Below are 17,833 nucleotides of genomic sequence, written 5' to 3'. Positions count from 1 at the left end.
GAAAAGCACTGGAAATGAAGATATCCTGCATTTTTATTCCTCACTCAGCTATGAATGGTAAGAGTGATTTTCCCATGGAATGACAGGCTGCTTTCCCAGTCTCTTCCTAGTAATTAAGGTGGTGTTTGTAAATGAGAGCCATCAATCCTCCCCTGGCAGGCCACAGTCTCTGCATCCTTTCCTTCTTGCCTCAGAGCCCTGTTTGGGCAAATTCTGGGCTGCCATACAGAGTGGCTTAAAAAAACCTATATGTGTATTGCCATCTGGCCTCTGAACTGGCCTGATATTTATGGTCTTGTCAGTCAGTTTCTGATCATTGTGATTGTGAAGAAGTCTTGAGAGTCTGCTCACAACTCTCTAGCAGGGTAACAACTTGTGTTCAAGGTGCTTATAGATGTGAAAAGAAGCACAGTTAGACAATGTCTTCCAGCCTTACAAGGAGAAATGACCTGAAGTCAGCATATTCAAATTACCTGAAGTGGTTCAAAAAGAAGAAGCCATCACCCAGCATGCTGGAAAACCTTCAAGGCTTTATTCTCAATAGCTTCACATTAATACAGACGCTTCTAATTTTGTGCTGAGAAAAACAATGTTACACATAATGTAACTTTAATATACAACATAGAAATTCATCCTAAATTAGTTACAACAAGGACCTACAAAAAACTTCATAGGAAAAAAAGTTACCTAATATTGCCACCATATTTTTCAGTAGACTGACCCTGTCAGACCCTGTCACCACTGCTCAGCTCTGTAAACAATGGTTATTTCCATGTTCTGGAGAATCGTTAATCGTTAACAGGGGCACTAAAATCAGCCTGAAAAGTTCTAACACATCACTATATACTGTACAGTCCTCAAAAATAATTTATTGTACTGTTCTAAAAAAGGTACTACGGTTGTTCTTTTGCTCTGTTTCCATATTCTGAGCTGCGTGTGAGCACTTTCATCTAACAGTCTAAAAACACGAGAACTGAACTGCATTCACAATCACAGAGATGAGGTGGTGGAGTCGAGGACCTCCCGCCCATTGCACACCGTGGGGACATACGTGCTCGCAGAGGCTGGAAAACAAAGCAGGACAGAAAATTCAGTCAGTCAAGTGGGCCACATAGGTAACGGCACAGAGAATCCCAGGCACTGGTTAAAATTAAGTTCAAAACTCATTTTAACTTGGCTTTGGACAATGCTAAGTGATTTAATGCTGTAGGAAGTCAACTTTCTAAATATATTCTACTCAAAATGAGTTTGTATCCTGGCACATCTCTCCACTTATGCCATACCTCTTGGAGAGAGAGTTTATAAAAACATAATCATTGCTGAAAGAAGTCGGTTTTGGATTTAAATTAGATTTGTAAGCTGTAACCCAGTTAAAATACAATGCGCAAAATTGAAAGCTCACCACAATTTCCTTAAAGCTTGTTTAATTACCATTTTCAATACCTTAATTTGTTTTCTCTGAGCAGGTATGACTCTTATGTAGCCCCAGAAGTCATCTGTGAACTCCACTGCCTTAGAGAATGGTTTGATATATTTTCATCGTTCAAGTGGATAACCTCAGTGAAAACTCTAGCGAGGGCTGAGGTGCTAGGAACCTCAATTTCAGAACAGTTCTCAGAAAGGAAGACATTCCAAAGAGATGATGCTCTTATTAATGACAATAGTGACAACAGTGTCAGGGTGTGAGTACAATATGGGTATGTATATTCATTCTTTTTGTGGCACTTAGTTTACCTAGATACAATTTATAGCTCTTGATGTTTTGAAGGTTTTGTTTCTATGAGAAATCTAGGTACAGCTAAGTTATATCTATTTCATCCTTAATGCTTTTTCTTTTTACTGAATGAGAACAAAAGAAAGAAGTCCCATTCACCATGGGATAAAACCATGTAGCCAAGAGAATCAGTTAGAAATGGTCTTACATTACCTTTTAGAGCCATGAATGTCCCATTGCTTGGCCTGTCTGCCTGGACGTTCTCTGCCCAGAAAGAGCAGATTCTCTTGGTTACCTGACCACAGCCCAGGTCAAACTAACCAGTCAGCCGTCCTATTCCTTAAGGGCATATCTCTTGGTTCATAGTCATGTAAACTAATTTCATGCTGAAGTATTCATGCCCGGTAGTGGAAATATTCTTGTCCCATAAAACTGCATTTTCATAGGAATTTCTTTAAACACAAAGGAGAAACTAATTATGAAATTTGAGATTATGTGGCATTTGGTGGGGGAGTATTCACCATATCTGGGGCAGTGAAGTCTTTCAGCAGGCCCATCACTAGGGAAACTACAACCTCTCCATTTTGCATTGATTACTTGGCTAAGTATGTGAGAAAATATATAAAGTCAAGTCTGTGTGGCTGCCTAAGGTTACAGCGGACTCATCTGAAATGCTAACTCATTTGGAGATATTTTTCCTTTTATCATTTTTAGGATGGGTTCAATTTTCTTTACAATATGAACCCACTAAAAATTACAGTATCTTTTGGGGCAGGGATGGCATAATCTACATTTCCTGATACTTCTATAATGAAGACATTTTAACATCATGTGTGCCAGATATATATTTGATGGAAAATGGTAGTCATAATAATTCCAAATGTGAGGGCTTTACATTATTCTTCGTAAAGTGTCTTTATATACTTTATCTAATTCTAGCTTTATCAAAGCTGAGTTAAGCAAGAGAAAGAACAAAGTGAAATGAAACCACAGTTCACCGGAAACCTAGTAGAGCACTCCAGGACATTTAGTATGTGATCTTTCTGCAGACTCCTTGTATCCAGCTGCCTACTGGATATCTCCGTGTGGATGTTTAATAGACATTTCAAAAGCAAGTGGCCAAAAGAGTAACTCTTGATTCCTAACCTGTCTTTGTTTAGTCTTCCTTTCCTAGGGGAATGGTCTCATCATCTGGCTAGTTAGTTACCCAAACCAAAAGTCTAGCATTTGTGCTTTCTTCCTTTTCTGTCTCTCCTCCCATGTCAGACCAACACCAGGTCCAATCAACTCTATCCCCACATCCATCTGCTTCTATCTCTGCATCCATACCCTGGGCCAAGCCATATTACATGACTCTTGGCTACTACAGTAGCTGCATCGTCGGTATCTCTGTTTCTACTCTTGCTTTCCTACAATACAGCAGCTTCCCTGTTGTTCTCTGTATAGCAGTGAGAGTATTTTTAAATGTAAGTCACCTGCCTACACACCTCCAACGGCTTCCCTTTGTGCTCTCCTTACTCTGGTTTATAAATCCAAGGGTGATTCAGACCATGCCTATCTTTCTGCATTTACCTAATTCCATCCCTGGCCCCCTCCCTTTTTAGCTTTTGTTTTCAAACACAGCATATCTCAACTTCAACTCTCTGCAGCAGCTGTTGCCTCTGCCAGGAATGTTCTTCCTTCTCTTAATCACATTCTGGCTCCTTCTTGTTATCCACATCGGAAATGTCACCTCCTGAAAAAGGCTGTCCTCAGGCCACCTAATTTAAAGTAGCCAACCAGTTACTCTCTGTCACATTACCCAATTTTAAAACATTTTTTTTTGGTTAGTGTCTTATGTCTTATACCCTTGACTAGAAAATGTGCAGGGGCTCTGCTTGTCTTTTTTATTATTTTATCCTTGTTCCTGGTCATGGAATACACTCTCTGTGAATATTTTCTGAATGATTATATAAATGGTTGCATTTTAAGAATGTGGGAGCCAATGGAGGTTCCAAGAAGGAAATAATCTTTTACCCTGAAGAAATGTGAAGCCTGAAGCAAATGTGAGGCCTGTGGGCACCTTGTTTTGGGACAGGTAGGTCTTTCTGCTTCTCAAGCCACATTGTGGCACTGACCATGGACCTCCCCCTGCAAAGAGAACCAGCTCAGGTCATGAGCATCCCATAGCAGGCATGCTGCCTTTGACATTTTGACTAATCTCTTCATCTTTTCCAGGATCAAGTTTTATTATTTCTGTGCAAGTTTTTCATTTTCAGAGATTGAAGAGGAATGATGTGTCATGGGGGTAAGTCTAGGAGATCCAGGGGCTGGAATGCTGCTGCTCCTCTCTGTCTACCTTGGACTGGTCTAATAGCCACTTTACATGCATTTGTTAAAGATTGTATCAAAAACTTACTCGGATGTTCCTCCTCCTATTGTGGAACTTGAGGAAGACTGTTCTTAAGTGTGATCTTACGTTCTACTTGCTTATTGCATTCTCATTTATTAAAAATGGAGTGTATTTTGACTAAGTAGGTAAGCAGAACAGGGGCTGCAAAGGTGGCTGCATGGAAAAGCCTCAGGTTACAGTTTGCAATAATCTTCGGCTGTGCACTCCATGGATATCATGCTGGACGTTCACAGAATAACTTTGAGTCATCTACCCGCTTCATCAGGACATGAAAGGGCATGCCCTGTTAGAATGTCAAACAGTTTGAGAGGAAGACGATACAAGTTCAAGGTCTTCTTACAAGGAATAACAACAGCAAAGACATCCACACGTCTCTTTCTGCGGCTATTTTTGCCTAACCACTAACCTAACCAGTTTTTAGCTTATGGAAGGGAACTGTAACTTCTGTTTTTCTGCTTCTCTTTTCCTGTTTCATCTGTAGCTTTGACCAGTGAATTTTATTTTATTATGTAAAGCATATTCTCATTTTCGTACATGCTGCTGAATATAGTAGAGGAAATTACTGTTTTATGAGGTTACCATCTCAATTACTTTGCCTTTCATAAATATTTTACATATGCCCCCATCTTAGCCCATCTGTTATTCCCCAAGGTAGTGAAATCTGTGGGAGAGCAAAGCACTCTCATTTTCATGTGTGTGTCTGTGATGAGCTTTTGCTATTATTCTAATGAAATTCTCACGAGATTTTTAATGGTGTAAGTTTAGCCCATTTTCTTCAGTGCGGTTAATCAGATTTCTATAATCATCCTTTGTGTGAGGAATAAGACGTGTGCAGATTTATTTTTGGCTTTCCTGGGAGTGGAGGTTGAGTAGGAGCTGTTAGTTACTCTAGGCTAAGGTGGTGCTTTTTGCTGTTCAAAGCGAAAACCGAAGATAATTGAAAAAGACCTAATAAGTTCCACCACTGATCACAAAAGGGCAATTCACACCAATCAAAAGGCATATTTTGTTTTGCAAACTTGGTGAAGCATTGGAGATCAATGCAGCCAAGTGGCAGTTTTGTCTCGCACTGTGAAATCCATTTCTCTTCTACCAGTAATGCACAGGCTGGCCAGGCTTTGGAGAAAATGACCTTATCTTTTCAGGTAACTGGGCCCTTAGTCAATGCTAAACATATTTTAATAGATTCTTATGGATGCCAAGTCTGTTTGTCAGTTTAGTGGCTGAGACTTGGTTCCTGAGAATCAGTGTGTTACTATAACCGTGTAATGTATCAGACTTGGAAAAAATAAACATTTAAACAGAACAGACATTCCAGTTTGTTCCCATCTGTTCCATTTCCTTGCTCCTGGTGACCCCAAATAATTTTTCCCAGCATGTCTTCTTGTTTAGATATTTTAATGCTATGGTCATGGAATCCAATTTCTACCAGCTGTTTGTTGCCATGTCCTCCTGCTTTGTCGCTGACCCTGTTTTCTTACTCATCACTTTAATTTTACTTATGTGAGGGCCCCTTGGTTCCATTCTAGAAGAAATTTGTCTGCTGATTAATATGTGTTGTCTGGGCAGATGATGCCACTACTAGCCACTGGTTTGGTGATTTCACAGTGGAAGGGAGTGAAAAGGAATGGGATGAAATTCTCAGGACTGCTGTGGACTTTCCTTTCCAAAGGGAAAATGGATTGACATCTATCTGATCTGGATGCTCTGGGTGCATTCTGATGGGAAACAGATGGCTTAACTTGCTGAGTACTCTGGGCTCCTCCTGCATTGGCCAGTGAGGATTTATGTTTATAATATACTTATGCCTGTGATGAAGAGGACCATCAGTTCAGTCTGTTACCAAATAACTTGCTAATTTGCCTGGCCAGGCTAGTACATAGTGTCATTATGGGATTCCCTAAACTGTAAAGTGCAGGCATGTTATGCTGTTTTTCTAGGTTTGCACTGTAGAGAAGAAACTTAGGCACTATGTGCTATTTTTTTTTTTTCATAAAGTCATATTCAGACTTGAACATGGCTTGCCCCCTCCTACCTGGGGTATCTTCAGAGCAAAGGCTTGGCCATAGATAAGTACAAAGTCTGATACTCATGTGCTTGCTTCATGTTGCTGTAGCTCTGTGGAAAATTCTACTGTGACTCTAGAAGGCTGTTCACCTAATCGTTTTGTACGACTGCTTTCTTTTTATAATGTGAAAATGCTTTGTGATAGAGAATAATTCTATTAATTGAGCAGTTCACACATCACCACCTAGACAAGTGACTTTCTAAATAAAGTTTTGGCAGAGGAAATCAATCTCCATATGCCTATAGCTCCTCAGAGACCCAAAGCTGGGCATCATTAGTTAGCAGAAGCCTCTTGGCTGATCTTAATGATAATGACATACATACATCTGAATAATTGCCATGAGCAAGAGAAACACACATCCCCATAGGACCAAGTCTGGGTGCCTAATAGCTCTGAAGACTATTGGACACACTCCATTTCTCACCCCTCTCTCTCCAGTCTATGCTGATGCAAACACATATTACTGTCAACAACATTCTGACCTGCATGGGTCCTATGGGGTTTTATGCTACGTAACCTCATGTGTGTATCCAACTTGTCTCCTTCAAAATCATGCAGTTCTACTTGCATTCCTAGCATATGTTGCTGATTGCCTGTATTTGGGAGCCAGTGCTGGGAAGCCCCTTTGCTTCTAAAGCTGAACAAAATAAAGAATGACCTCTTTTCTTTCTCATCCAAATACAAAGAATGTTTGCTTATGTGTGTGGGTGTGGGAGCCGCATTACAAGTATGAATTTAGGATTTGGGGGTCTCTGAATTATACTGCTATTGGAAGGAACACTCCCAGTTTCAGTAAATGTTTTGAGTGGCCAGGGGCTTTTTTGCCATAAATGCCTTCTCCGGAGGATTCCAGAGGGAGCTGGGGAAATAATTGCATGGGGATGTGGCTGTTGGCATCATGAGGCAAAGGATGGGCGTTCAGAACACCTCTCCCTCTCTGAACCCAGTGCTTGCTTCCTCTTTGAGGGTCATCTAAGAGGACCTCCCTGCTTTGCACTGATAACTATTTGGATGAAGTAGACAAGGATGGTTTAGGCCAAGGTTCTCAAAATGTTTCCCTTGGATCATTTCCATTGAACAAGCTGGCGGATCTGTTACAAACTAGATTTCTTTTGCCCTAGACCACATGAATCACAGTATCTGTGTGTGGGGCTTGCTAATCTCCATTTCAAAGAGGTTATTCTTTTGTACACTGGGAGCCATTGGCCTATGGATATACTTAATGGAGAAAAGGTAATGTTTCTTTTATTTTTATTATTCTGACTCCCACTGTGTATAGTTCATCAGGTACAACTAACGTTATTCTCTTTTGCACCTAGCAGTATGTAAACGTTTCTCAAATGGTAAGTTTTCCAAGATGTCCTTCACCATGTTCTTTTGTCTATGCCTGCTTCTGAGTTTGGTCATGCTTTTCCATCTTTTTGGAACAACTGCTTGGCTTTTAAAATCCAACACTGATATTCTTTCTGCTATCAACCACTTTAGCTGCTGTCAGGGAGTTCAGTTCACCTAGGCTCCAAAGCGATGTAGTATTTCTGCTACTCTCTTGCCAGAGAATTAACTGGAAATTAATTTGACTGCAGCTTCCAGTCTAGGTGACTTCTTGGCATTGCATAGGATTAAGTGTATCAAGTTGCTGTAATCCCTAATAAGAGTCTAGTACGGATTAATTTAGGATTTGGAGAGTGTGGCATAATAAAAATGGCCACAAATTCTTTGAGAGGTGGGGTTATGTCCCTCCCCTTGAATCTGGGCAGGCTGTGTCATGCTCTCTAGGATCCCATATGGTGAGACCTCTCATCAAGGTGCTAAGTGTAAGAGTGAAACCATTGTGGACCCTCCAGATCAGCTCAGTATCAGCTGTTACCACAGAAGGGCACCAGACAAGGCTTCATAGAGCAGATTAACTGCTCAGCCAAGGCCTGCCTGAATTCCTGACACACACAGTCATGAAAGATAAAAAAAAAAAAGGGTTGTTGTTTTGAAGCCATTAAATTTTGGAGAAGTTTGTTATGCGGGAATAGATAACTAAATGTGTGTGTGAGTACGTGTGTGGGTAACCCTCTTGCTATACTAGCTTACGCTGATCCATACATGAGGTTTTTGGTTTTACCTCTGGATGGAGCAAGTCAGAAAACCAGCAGCAATATAAGTAACAATAACCCAATACAAAAAATTCCTTCATAATACTTAACAGAAGAACATAAATTATGTGCTACCTAAGTGAACTATATGCCTTACCTAATGAACTCAAAGCAGTTTAAGGATTTTTCTTGATTTGCAAAACAACATACTTCCCAGTATTTAGGAGGGAAATGGATATAAACTAAGCTGAATATATAATGGAGGAAACAGGCAGTGAGATATAAAACCGGTTGCTTAAATTTTCACCATAGTGGGTCAGTAACATGCTCATACAGAGGACTAGATCCCATGGACCAGTGGTTTTCAAACTTCTTTGATTGCAATTCACAGTAATAAACATTTTACCTGGACCTGGTATATATGTGTAAACTCTGGAGCAAACTTCATGAAATACTACTTACCTTTATTACATAGAATGCACTCTAAAATATTTTATTCTATTTTCTTTTTTAAATTGCTGGCCAAACATCCAAAATAAATTTCATGACCCATTAATAGGTTACACTCCACAGTATGAAAAACACTGCCCTAGAACTAGGGGTTCTGTCCTATTCACCACTGTACACAGGTGCTTGGAAATTTCTATTGTATAGAAGGTACTCAAGCATTTTGTGGATGAATGAATTCATGACAATATTTCCAATTTGTTAAAATGGGAGGGATATTAATCACAAGTCAGGAAACTCAGTGTCAACTCTTGAATCATTATCATTGTATATCTTTGTGAACTAACTCCTATCCTTTATTTTCTCACCTGTAAAAGGGAACTTGTAATATCTAATACTCATGTGATAACATGAACCCAAAAATATAAAACTATTTTGAATAAAAAACATAGAATTATAATTAAAAGATCAATGTATTTGTTACTTATGCACTTTGAAATTCCAAGAAATATCACATAAATACTTTACTAATTTAACACCACTTCATTAATTTGGATTAACTAGAGGAAAACTGCTGAAAAAAGTGAGGTCTAAATTTAGAACTTTTTAAAGAAAAACATTTATTTAAAATTTGATTGAGTAACAAAATAGTCCTAAAATGTTGGGCTGGGTAGATGCCTACCTTGGAGTATTAATCGGGCCACTAGTAGATTAGCATACTGAGCGAAAGCTTAAGCAGGTCCATTGTGGTCAAAGTACATTGTTTTTGTGTAAATGGATATTTCTGAAATTCTTAAGAGAGACTTGATTGGGTAAAATGCCCTTGTTATCCTCCAGGAATTTATTAATTCCTAGTATATGTATTAGAAAATGCCGCCATTTCTAAATTACTGAGGTTTGAATGTATGAGATCTTGAACAATGTCTGTGGAAGACTTATGAACTTTGCTAAATTGTTCCAATAACAACCAAGAGCTCTGAGCTATCAACAAGACTATTTCTGTCCAGAGGTAAATCTTGCTGCACAGCCCAGGGTAAGCTTCCTTTTGTTCTCCCTGTAAAGCCTACCTAGTACCTAGCTTCATGGGAACTTTCCCAGCTTGCATTCTGGGTGACTAGCACCATACAGTAGTTTGGTGCACTGGCTGTGAAATCAGAGAAACTGAGTCTAAATTCTGATTCTGCCACTTTCAGTATGTGTGATCCTGGGTAGGTTTCTTAATCTCAAGGCATTGTGAGCATCAAATAAGATGTAGTGCGCACACACACACACACACGTATGAAATATTTAGCACAATGCCTAGCACATAGAAAACACTCAATAAATGCTGTTCCTGTTAGCTGTCGTTATTATCATTGTTGTTTTGTTAGTCATTGCCAGTTCTTTCTTGTCTGGACTAGCTAGCTGTTACAGTTGGGCAGCTAGAACAGAGATTTGTTTACTCAAGAAATAAGCAGATTTCTCTAGGATCCAAGGAAAATTATTTCACAAGTTTTACCATGTCCTGAAACTCAACCATTGTGACACCTGGAAATGTAGCTGAAAAGACAGTAACGTCCCCACCCCTATAGCAGCTCATGACCGAGGAGTGATACACACAGTACTTCATTGAACGTGTGCTATCAGCCGTCAGGCTTCCCTTTGTTTGCTGGGGGAACGGCTGCCCTGTTAAATTGTATGCTCTGCTGGAGAAACTGGGGCACTAATGCGATTGCTCACTCTGTGATGCTGAGCTATTTTGAAGTTTCCTTTCTAATCGACTCGAGGCAAAATTGTGAAGCAGTCATTTGTCTCTGTCACTCCAGTCCTCCTTCCCCCTCTTGTGGCTCCACTCCTGCTTTCCTCCTCATCCTTCTGTCAGTGAATTTCTCCTACTCCATACCACAGATTAGCTGAAAATGCTTTAAAAGATTGTCCCCTTAGGTACATTTGTGCTTTAGTGGACTCTAAAGAATTAAGTGAATGATTCTCTAAGGCTAGCATTTCAGATGTTTGCAGGCCAGGAGGAGAGAGAATTTTGGATGGAGGAGTTATCCTGGTATCCTTCAGTTCACACTGCCTTCTCAGCTGAAAAAACATTGCGTCATTGAAGTAGGACCTATTCCAGCATTTCCAAGGTGTGTTCTATAGGATATTAGTTGGTTTAGCTGTGGTAAAATACTTTTAAGGAACTCTGTAAATAACAAAATTAAACAGGTTTCCTTGCTATAGAAATTCTCAAAACATTACAAACTAAGTTCTCTGAGTCCACGACAGGGTCAGAAATCCTAATCGCAGTTACTGATTTCATGTCTGTCTCCCCTGCTAGACTGTATGTGCTGCCAAGATGGAGCTTGGACTCTTCTGCTCACCACTGTATCCCTAATACCTAGCATAGGACCTGGCACCCAGTGGCTGAACCAGTACTTATTAAAATTGAATTAAAATTATCCATGGGGACGGACACGTGTTGTCTGTTCATTGCTTCTCCTCCCAGCCTGAAGGGGTCAGTGCCAAGTTCCATACTTACACTGAGAATATGTGGTCCCAGTTCCACTGACACTGAACCTGTTGAGGTGCAGTCTGTGTGTGACCACGTTCTTCTGGGGTTGGAACAGGATGATGTGCACCTTGGGTGCAAACAAACAGCCCAGGACCACGAAGCCACTCAGGCTAACAGAGATGCACATGGTTGTTGTCTGCACCTACAAGAAAAGGTTGCCTAGTTAAGTGTCTGGTTGTAAATTCAGAGTCTGTGGCCAATTAAAGAAAGCAATGAAAAAAGACTAAATTCAAAAACCCAGAATCATCCACAGTTCTGATCTTATGTAGTCAAGCCAATACAGTAATTAATCAGGTCTTCCAAGTTTGGGATGTTCATGGAAACATTGCTTAGGATTTGTAAGCAAACACTATTTGTGTTGGGTGCTCCTGAATGCTTGTCAAGATTTCACATGGATTTTCTTTTTTTTTTTCCTTTGTATATGTATAAATATATTTCTGCAGAACCACTTAAGTCAAAATCTTAAATAGTGAAATATCAATATTCAATGATGAAGTGACCAGATTGCTGGTATTAGGTTTCAGTCAGTCAACTTGGCTTATTTAAGATTCACTATATTATAAACAAATTTGGCCCTTTTACATTTTTCCAACCTTCTTCCTTGCTGGGAGCTCTGTTATCAGCTGTTGGTTTCCCTACTCAATATTGGGGAACATTATCAATTTTCTTTGGGGGTGCCTACTCTTTTAATTATTTCATTGGCATCTCTCTGGAATTTTGATATGTTAAGTACTTACTGTTCAATCTTTTTGTTCTCAAGGCTTCTATACACTCATCCTTTTTCTTCTTCTTCTTTTTTTTTTTGAGGAAGATTAGCCCTGAGCTAACTGCTGCCAATCCTCCTCTTTTTTCGCTGAGCAAGACTGGCCCTGAGCTGACATCCATACCCATCTTCCTCTACTTTATATGTGGGATGCCTACCACAGCATGGCGTGCCAAGGAGTGCCATGGCCGCACTCGGGATCCAAAGTGGTGAACCCCAGGCTGCTGAAGTGGAACATGTGAACTTAACCACTGTGCCACCAGGTTGGCCCCTATACACTCATCCTTGACAGAGAATTTTCACTTTCTCTCTCTTTGATTCCCCTGAGAGTACACCTCAGAACTAAGTTTTATTATCTCTTCTTTTCATTCTCTTGCTCTCTCTCCATCTTCTCTGATCGATAATTTGTCCTGGCTTCAGCTCCCTTAGGTTTTCTGGAAAATCCCAAATTAGATTCTACATATTTTATCACTTTCAGTACTGAAAAATGGAAAGTAATTATTTCTCCTATCAGTTTCTACTCAGAGTAGCTATGGTAAATCCTAGAGTAATTTTAGATTTCTTTTTCCTTTTTCCTCAGGCAGTGCTATTACCAGATAGCATAATTTCTCATGCCCTAAAGTGTCTGACCTTCTTTAATCAAGGAAAGCTGAAGACTGAACAATTAACAGGAGAAGCCATGTAACTTTAGAAGGTTTCCATCTGTTTTTGATAAAAAAAAAATAGGTTACACTTGTAGCATAATTCCACAGACTCTAGTTTTACTTTAAATGCTGAAAGCACAATCCATCCTCACTATTTTAAAGCTCTTGTCTCCCTTAACACTCCAGTGCCCTCCAACTTGGCCCCAAATCGCAAGCTCCTCTTCCTTTTGTCAACTTCTCAGAAAAGAGTGTACTGTCTAATTCCATGATGTAAAAGTCTTGCTAAATAATAACTGTTATTTATAGCAAGTCCAATTACTACTATGATTTGTTTTTTGTACATAGATGTATAATGTGATATTAGAACTGTACTCTTCATGCCTCAGTGCTGACTGTGGATCCAGTATGAGAGACGTCAGATAGTATAGTGAGGGCAAGACAAGTTCAAATGTGTGAACTTTCAAGGAAACTTTTTCTAAAAACATTTCTATTACTTTGAAACTCCTCACACACTTTAAGACATTATAAGGAGAGGAGAGGCTTTTACAAGGAGGATATCTTGGAAAAAGCTGTGCTATGATTATACTCTCCTTAGGGAGAGTAACCCTTAGGGAGGGTTGTGCCTGTCTCCTCACTTAAAGCCTACAGAAGAGTGCTTCAGTGTGGCATGTCTGGAAGGTTTGAGGTTTTTCTGCAGGAGGAGGATGCCCTGGCTTGGAGCCTGATTCCTATCTTGGGAATCTAGAAGGTAAGAAAAGCAGAGCTTTCATAGGAGAGCACAGAGACTTGTCACTGTATTGAGATAGTTCTTTAAAATTTTATCAAAGCAGAGGATATGTGAATGGTATGCGTGGACAAAATGGGCCACACTATCAAGAGCCATCATGGGTAGTCTTGGGCCCAGATGGAGGAGCCTAGAGTCTTCCACAGAAAGAGGCTGGGGAGATATATGGCTGGATGTCCTTGGACTGAGTGCAGAGCCATAAGAAACAACTTAGAAAAGAGAACTGCCAGCAGACTCGCCCAAGGATCTGCAGGAGAAAAGAGCCACTGGGAAATTTCTGAAGATTGCATGAAAATACCCTTTAATCATCTTCCAGGTTTCCCAAGGATGTATCTTTAACCACTGTGGACTTAGAAATCATAAAGTCCTCCAGTCACATAAGAACTGTCCTACTTCTTCCTTATTACTCTTTAATCAGAGCTGAGAGGGAAATAGCAATGGGTAGATTGGGGAGTGAGGGCAAGGAGAAAGAAGTCAACCAATGCAGGCTCTCAGCCCAAGACAGGCCAGACCTCAGGTGAAAATGAGATTTAATGTTAAGATATAGTTTTGGTAATTATGTAGGCCTAGGCATTTTAATTTCCTAATAGAGACTATTTTCCATTGAAAATGATTGTAGGACTGTATGTTACCTAACAGCACACAAATTCATGTGAATTCATTCACAAATTCAGCACACCAAAGTCTTGAGTGTTTTCATTCGTTGCTCTATCCCAGCACCAGCACCAGAATGGTGCCTCACATATGGGGAATGCTCAGTGTTTGAATGTATCCTCTGGAATTTTCATCCAGGGGTGTGGGATGATCACTCTCACTAAATGCTAAAGGGACAATGGGAGGCAGAACTAAAGTTGCATTTCAGTCATAGTTTATGCAGCATATTATTCAATATATCTGTTTTAAATTTAGCACCATTTAATTTTTTGACAAAGCTCAAGTATCAGCCTCATAATTTCAGTTGGCCAGTTCCTTCAATAAGTCTCAGTCTTAAAAGTCTGTATTTATCTCTAACTCTTTGTTCTAACTCTTTGTATACTGCCAGTCCATACTGCTCTGTTTTCTTCTTCGTCAAACTCCGAGTGACATTTGACATGGTGAATTACTTCCTTCTTTTTTGGCTTCCTGGACATATCCTTTCCTCACTGACAGATCCTTGTCTTAGTTATCTCTGTTGATTTTTTCTCTTCTACCTGAACTTTAAGTACTGGAGTGTCCCAGACCTCAATTTTGGATTCTCTTCCCTTCACCATCTCATCAAGTTCCATGGCTTAATGCCACCTAAATGTGCAAGCCAAAAACCTGGGAGACATCCTTGATTTTGCCACTTCCCCTATATCCACACAACCAATCCAATAGCAAGTTCTGTTGGTTCTTTTGGAAGATAAATCTCTATGGTCTCATGCTTCTACATGTCTTTCAAGCAGATGATCAGATTGCCTTTGTTTTGGACTTTCTTTTCCAGGATACTTGTATAGCAATGCAGCTTAGAAGATATAGTGCATACAGGTGGAGCAAAGATCCAGCATATCATCCATTATAACAGATTTAGGTTCCCTAATCTCACAGTTCCTCTGCTGTAATGCAGCCACTGACTGTGCAGAGGTCACCGGACCCACTTGGCATAGCCTATGGGAAGTGGAACTCGGGGAACCAGAGCCAATGTTGACAACCTGGCTTCTGCTATTGTTTTGAGTCATAAAGTCCTTTTTTGTTGCTATTGTTGAGGAAGATTTGCCCTGAGCTAACACCTGTGCCAATCTTCCTCTACTTTGTCTGTGAGTTGCCACCACAGCATGGCTGATGAACGGTGCAGGTCCTTGCCCGGGATCCAAACCCATGAACCCAGGATGCCAAAGCAGAGCATGCCAAACTCAACCACTACATCATGGGGCCAGCCCCCATAAAGTCCTTTTTGACAGCATCAATGAAACTGTGGCAGGCTAACATGTTATCTTGTAAGCAGAGTAAAATCTCAGACTCTACCGTCTTTGACAGTTTTGGCAACAAGAGTGGAATGGCTTTCTCAAAGAGGAAGTATGAGGGCCTTATGTGCTCATTAACAGGATTTGAGAGAAGTCTATGAGAATCAGTACCAACCATGTTGACAAAATTGTATGGCCAACCAGGCAATAAATAGTGCTCCACTTTATTGCCTATTAATGAGGAGGATTTGGGGAGGGAGTTGTAAGCTGAGTGACAGGAAGTAGGTTCAGATAGAGCTGCTGGACTGGTGCTGTAATTGTTGCTAACTCTCCTCTGTGGGTGGGGTGGATTTCCTCCCCAATCTAATTCAGGTCCTGGGTGGGCAGAAAATTCCACTCCCTTTCATGTAAAAGTTGCAGAGACATTACACCTACATTGAGCATGAAAAGAGGGACCTTCAGAGAAGGCAGAGACCAGGTGAATCATTTGAACTTTGGTTCAGTTCCCTGGGAAGATGAGGGGGCAGGGTGCATAATACTAATTAAGGAAGAATGGCAACAGCTGGGCCCTCTTAGGGCTCATCCCCTGCTGTAGACTTTCATACTAAATTTAGATCCATTCCAAGATGACAAGGTCTCAGTTTGTTACAGTGGAAGCTGGCTGCAAAAAAAGAACTTTGCTCCTCTCTGTGAGATTTCCCTGAAACAGAAAAATGCTCTGAGAAACTATAGATGTGAAGCACTGGCTAGTATTTGGGCTCTTACTGACCTGGATTAGGTTTAAAATGCTAACAAAGGTACTGCACTAAAGAATGAGAAACTGATGCAAAGAAATCTAGATAAATTCTTACAGTCAGCTGGAGCACTGGAAAGCTTCCCTAGTTCTTATTGTTAAAACCAGGAAAGACCCTAAGAGATGTTATCATGATGAGACAGCAAATGCCCTGGATTAAGATGGACTCCTTTTAAAATGCTGCTGTGCAGGTCAAAACCAAGTTAGCCCAAGTGCACAAACCGTGTGCCCCAGGCAGAAAGCTATCTGGCTCTGACTTCTGAGTCAAGGGGTCCCCAAAATTGAAACGAATAGTGACAGTAACGATAATCTTGCCCTCCAATTTAGGGTTCTGGCTGCACAGAAACAATGGACCTTGTTTGGTTGAACCATGAGTAATTGCTGTGTGCTTGCAAACGTGCCTTACTTACTGGCATGCGGCCTCTCTCTCCCTCCATGCTGCCTGATTCCTCCCTTACTCTCCACTCTGATGTTAGCTGCCTTAAGAAGAAAAGTGCTTAAGGATTGGACGAAGGTCTCCCCATCCCCAAGGGTGGCTAAGGTTCATATGCATCAGACCCAGTATGCTAGGAAACTTCTGGGAGGGAAGAACTCAAATTTTAGGCTCTGTTGTTTACAGACAACCAAGTCACCATCCTACCCAGACCTGCTACGGGGAAGGCAGGGCTGGGACTAGAATGAAGCAAGTGAGGCACTTTCTTGAGATGCAGATTTAAGGGGGCACCAAAAACTCAGTAATCAAGATAAAGAGTATTTTATTGCAACATTTAAAAAAAATAAAAATTAATGCTAAAAACCCATGATGAACACAATACCAACATTTTAAATAAGGATAGCATTAGTAACAGTGCTCTGCTGTGACATATTTAATCTTAAGGCAAAAAGAAAAAGCTGTAACCCTGATTATGTCCTGATTGCTGCTTATGCAGGTGTCATCTAACCCGTTTTACATTGACTAGTGGAAACTGGGACTTGGGGAATATAAATGCTGACACTGGCTACAGTGATGGCTGTGAGTAATAAGGCCCTTTGTCTCTGAATCGGGAGTCTCACATCTTCTGCCAGCATTCCTGAAACTGCGGCAGGCTAACTTGTTAGATGCAAGATGGGTAAAAACCCTTCACAGTTCTTGACAAGTTCTGTCTCCATTGTTAACATCCTACCCTTAGCTCTGACTGGAGTACCTACCACAGCTGCCTAACCAGTCTCCTCACTCCTGATTTTGCCTTTCTGTCATATAGTCATAGTGTCTTTAGCAGCTTGATTTCTTTTTTTTTTTTGGCTTGAGGAAGATTAGCCGTGAGCTAACATCTGTGCCAATCTTCTTCCACTTTATGTGTGGGTTGCCACCACAGCATGCCTGACAAGTGGTGTAGGTCCAAACCCGTGAACCCGAGCTACTGAAGTGGAGTGCACCAAACCTAACAACTACACTTTGGGGCCGGCCCTGGATTTTTTTTTTTCCCCTAAAATGTGAGATCATTAAACTCCTTTGCTTAAAATCTTTTGATGGTTTCTTTTCTCATATAGAATAAAATCTGAACTTTTGCTATGGGCTATAAAGTCTTGCATGATCTAGCTGCCCTGCCTACTTCTCATATAAAGTCACTCTTCCATCTACTCATTTAACTGTAGCCATATATCTCTTTCTTTTCTAAGACACTTTTGCCTAGGGGAGTT

General features: G+C 40.5%; 1 protein-coding gene across 2 annotated transcripts in view; it reads right to left on the bottom strand.

The window, feature by feature from the left end:
• Positions 1-510: 510 nt before the first annotated feature.
• Positions 511-17,833, bottom strand: part of GRM3 (glutamate metabotropic receptor 3) — a 226,929-nt gene continuing 209,606 nt past the window's right edge. For both annotated transcript variants that reach the window (XM_070617326.1, XM_070617327.1), the window contains 2 exons: positions 11,215-11,389; positions 511-1,064 (listed from right to left, as the gene is read on the bottom strand). In XM_070617326.1, coding sequence (XP_070473427.1) covers positions 991-1,064; positions 11,215-11,389 — 249 coding nt within the window. In that variant the 3' untranslated portion in view covers positions 511-990. The remainder of the gene's footprint in view (positions 1,065-11,214; positions 11,390-17,833) is intronic.

This window comes from Equus przewalskii, chromosome 4 (genome assembly GCF_037783145.1).
Source record: "Equus przewalskii isolate Varuska chromosome 4, EquPr2, whole genome shotgun sequence".
Classification (NCBI taxonomy): domain Eukaryota; kingdom Metazoa; phylum Chordata; class Mammalia; order Perissodactyla; family Equidae; genus Equus; species Equus przewalskii.
The sequence above is the reverse complement of the archived record's forward strand: the minus strand, read 5'-3'. Positions and strand labels throughout refer to the sequence as shown.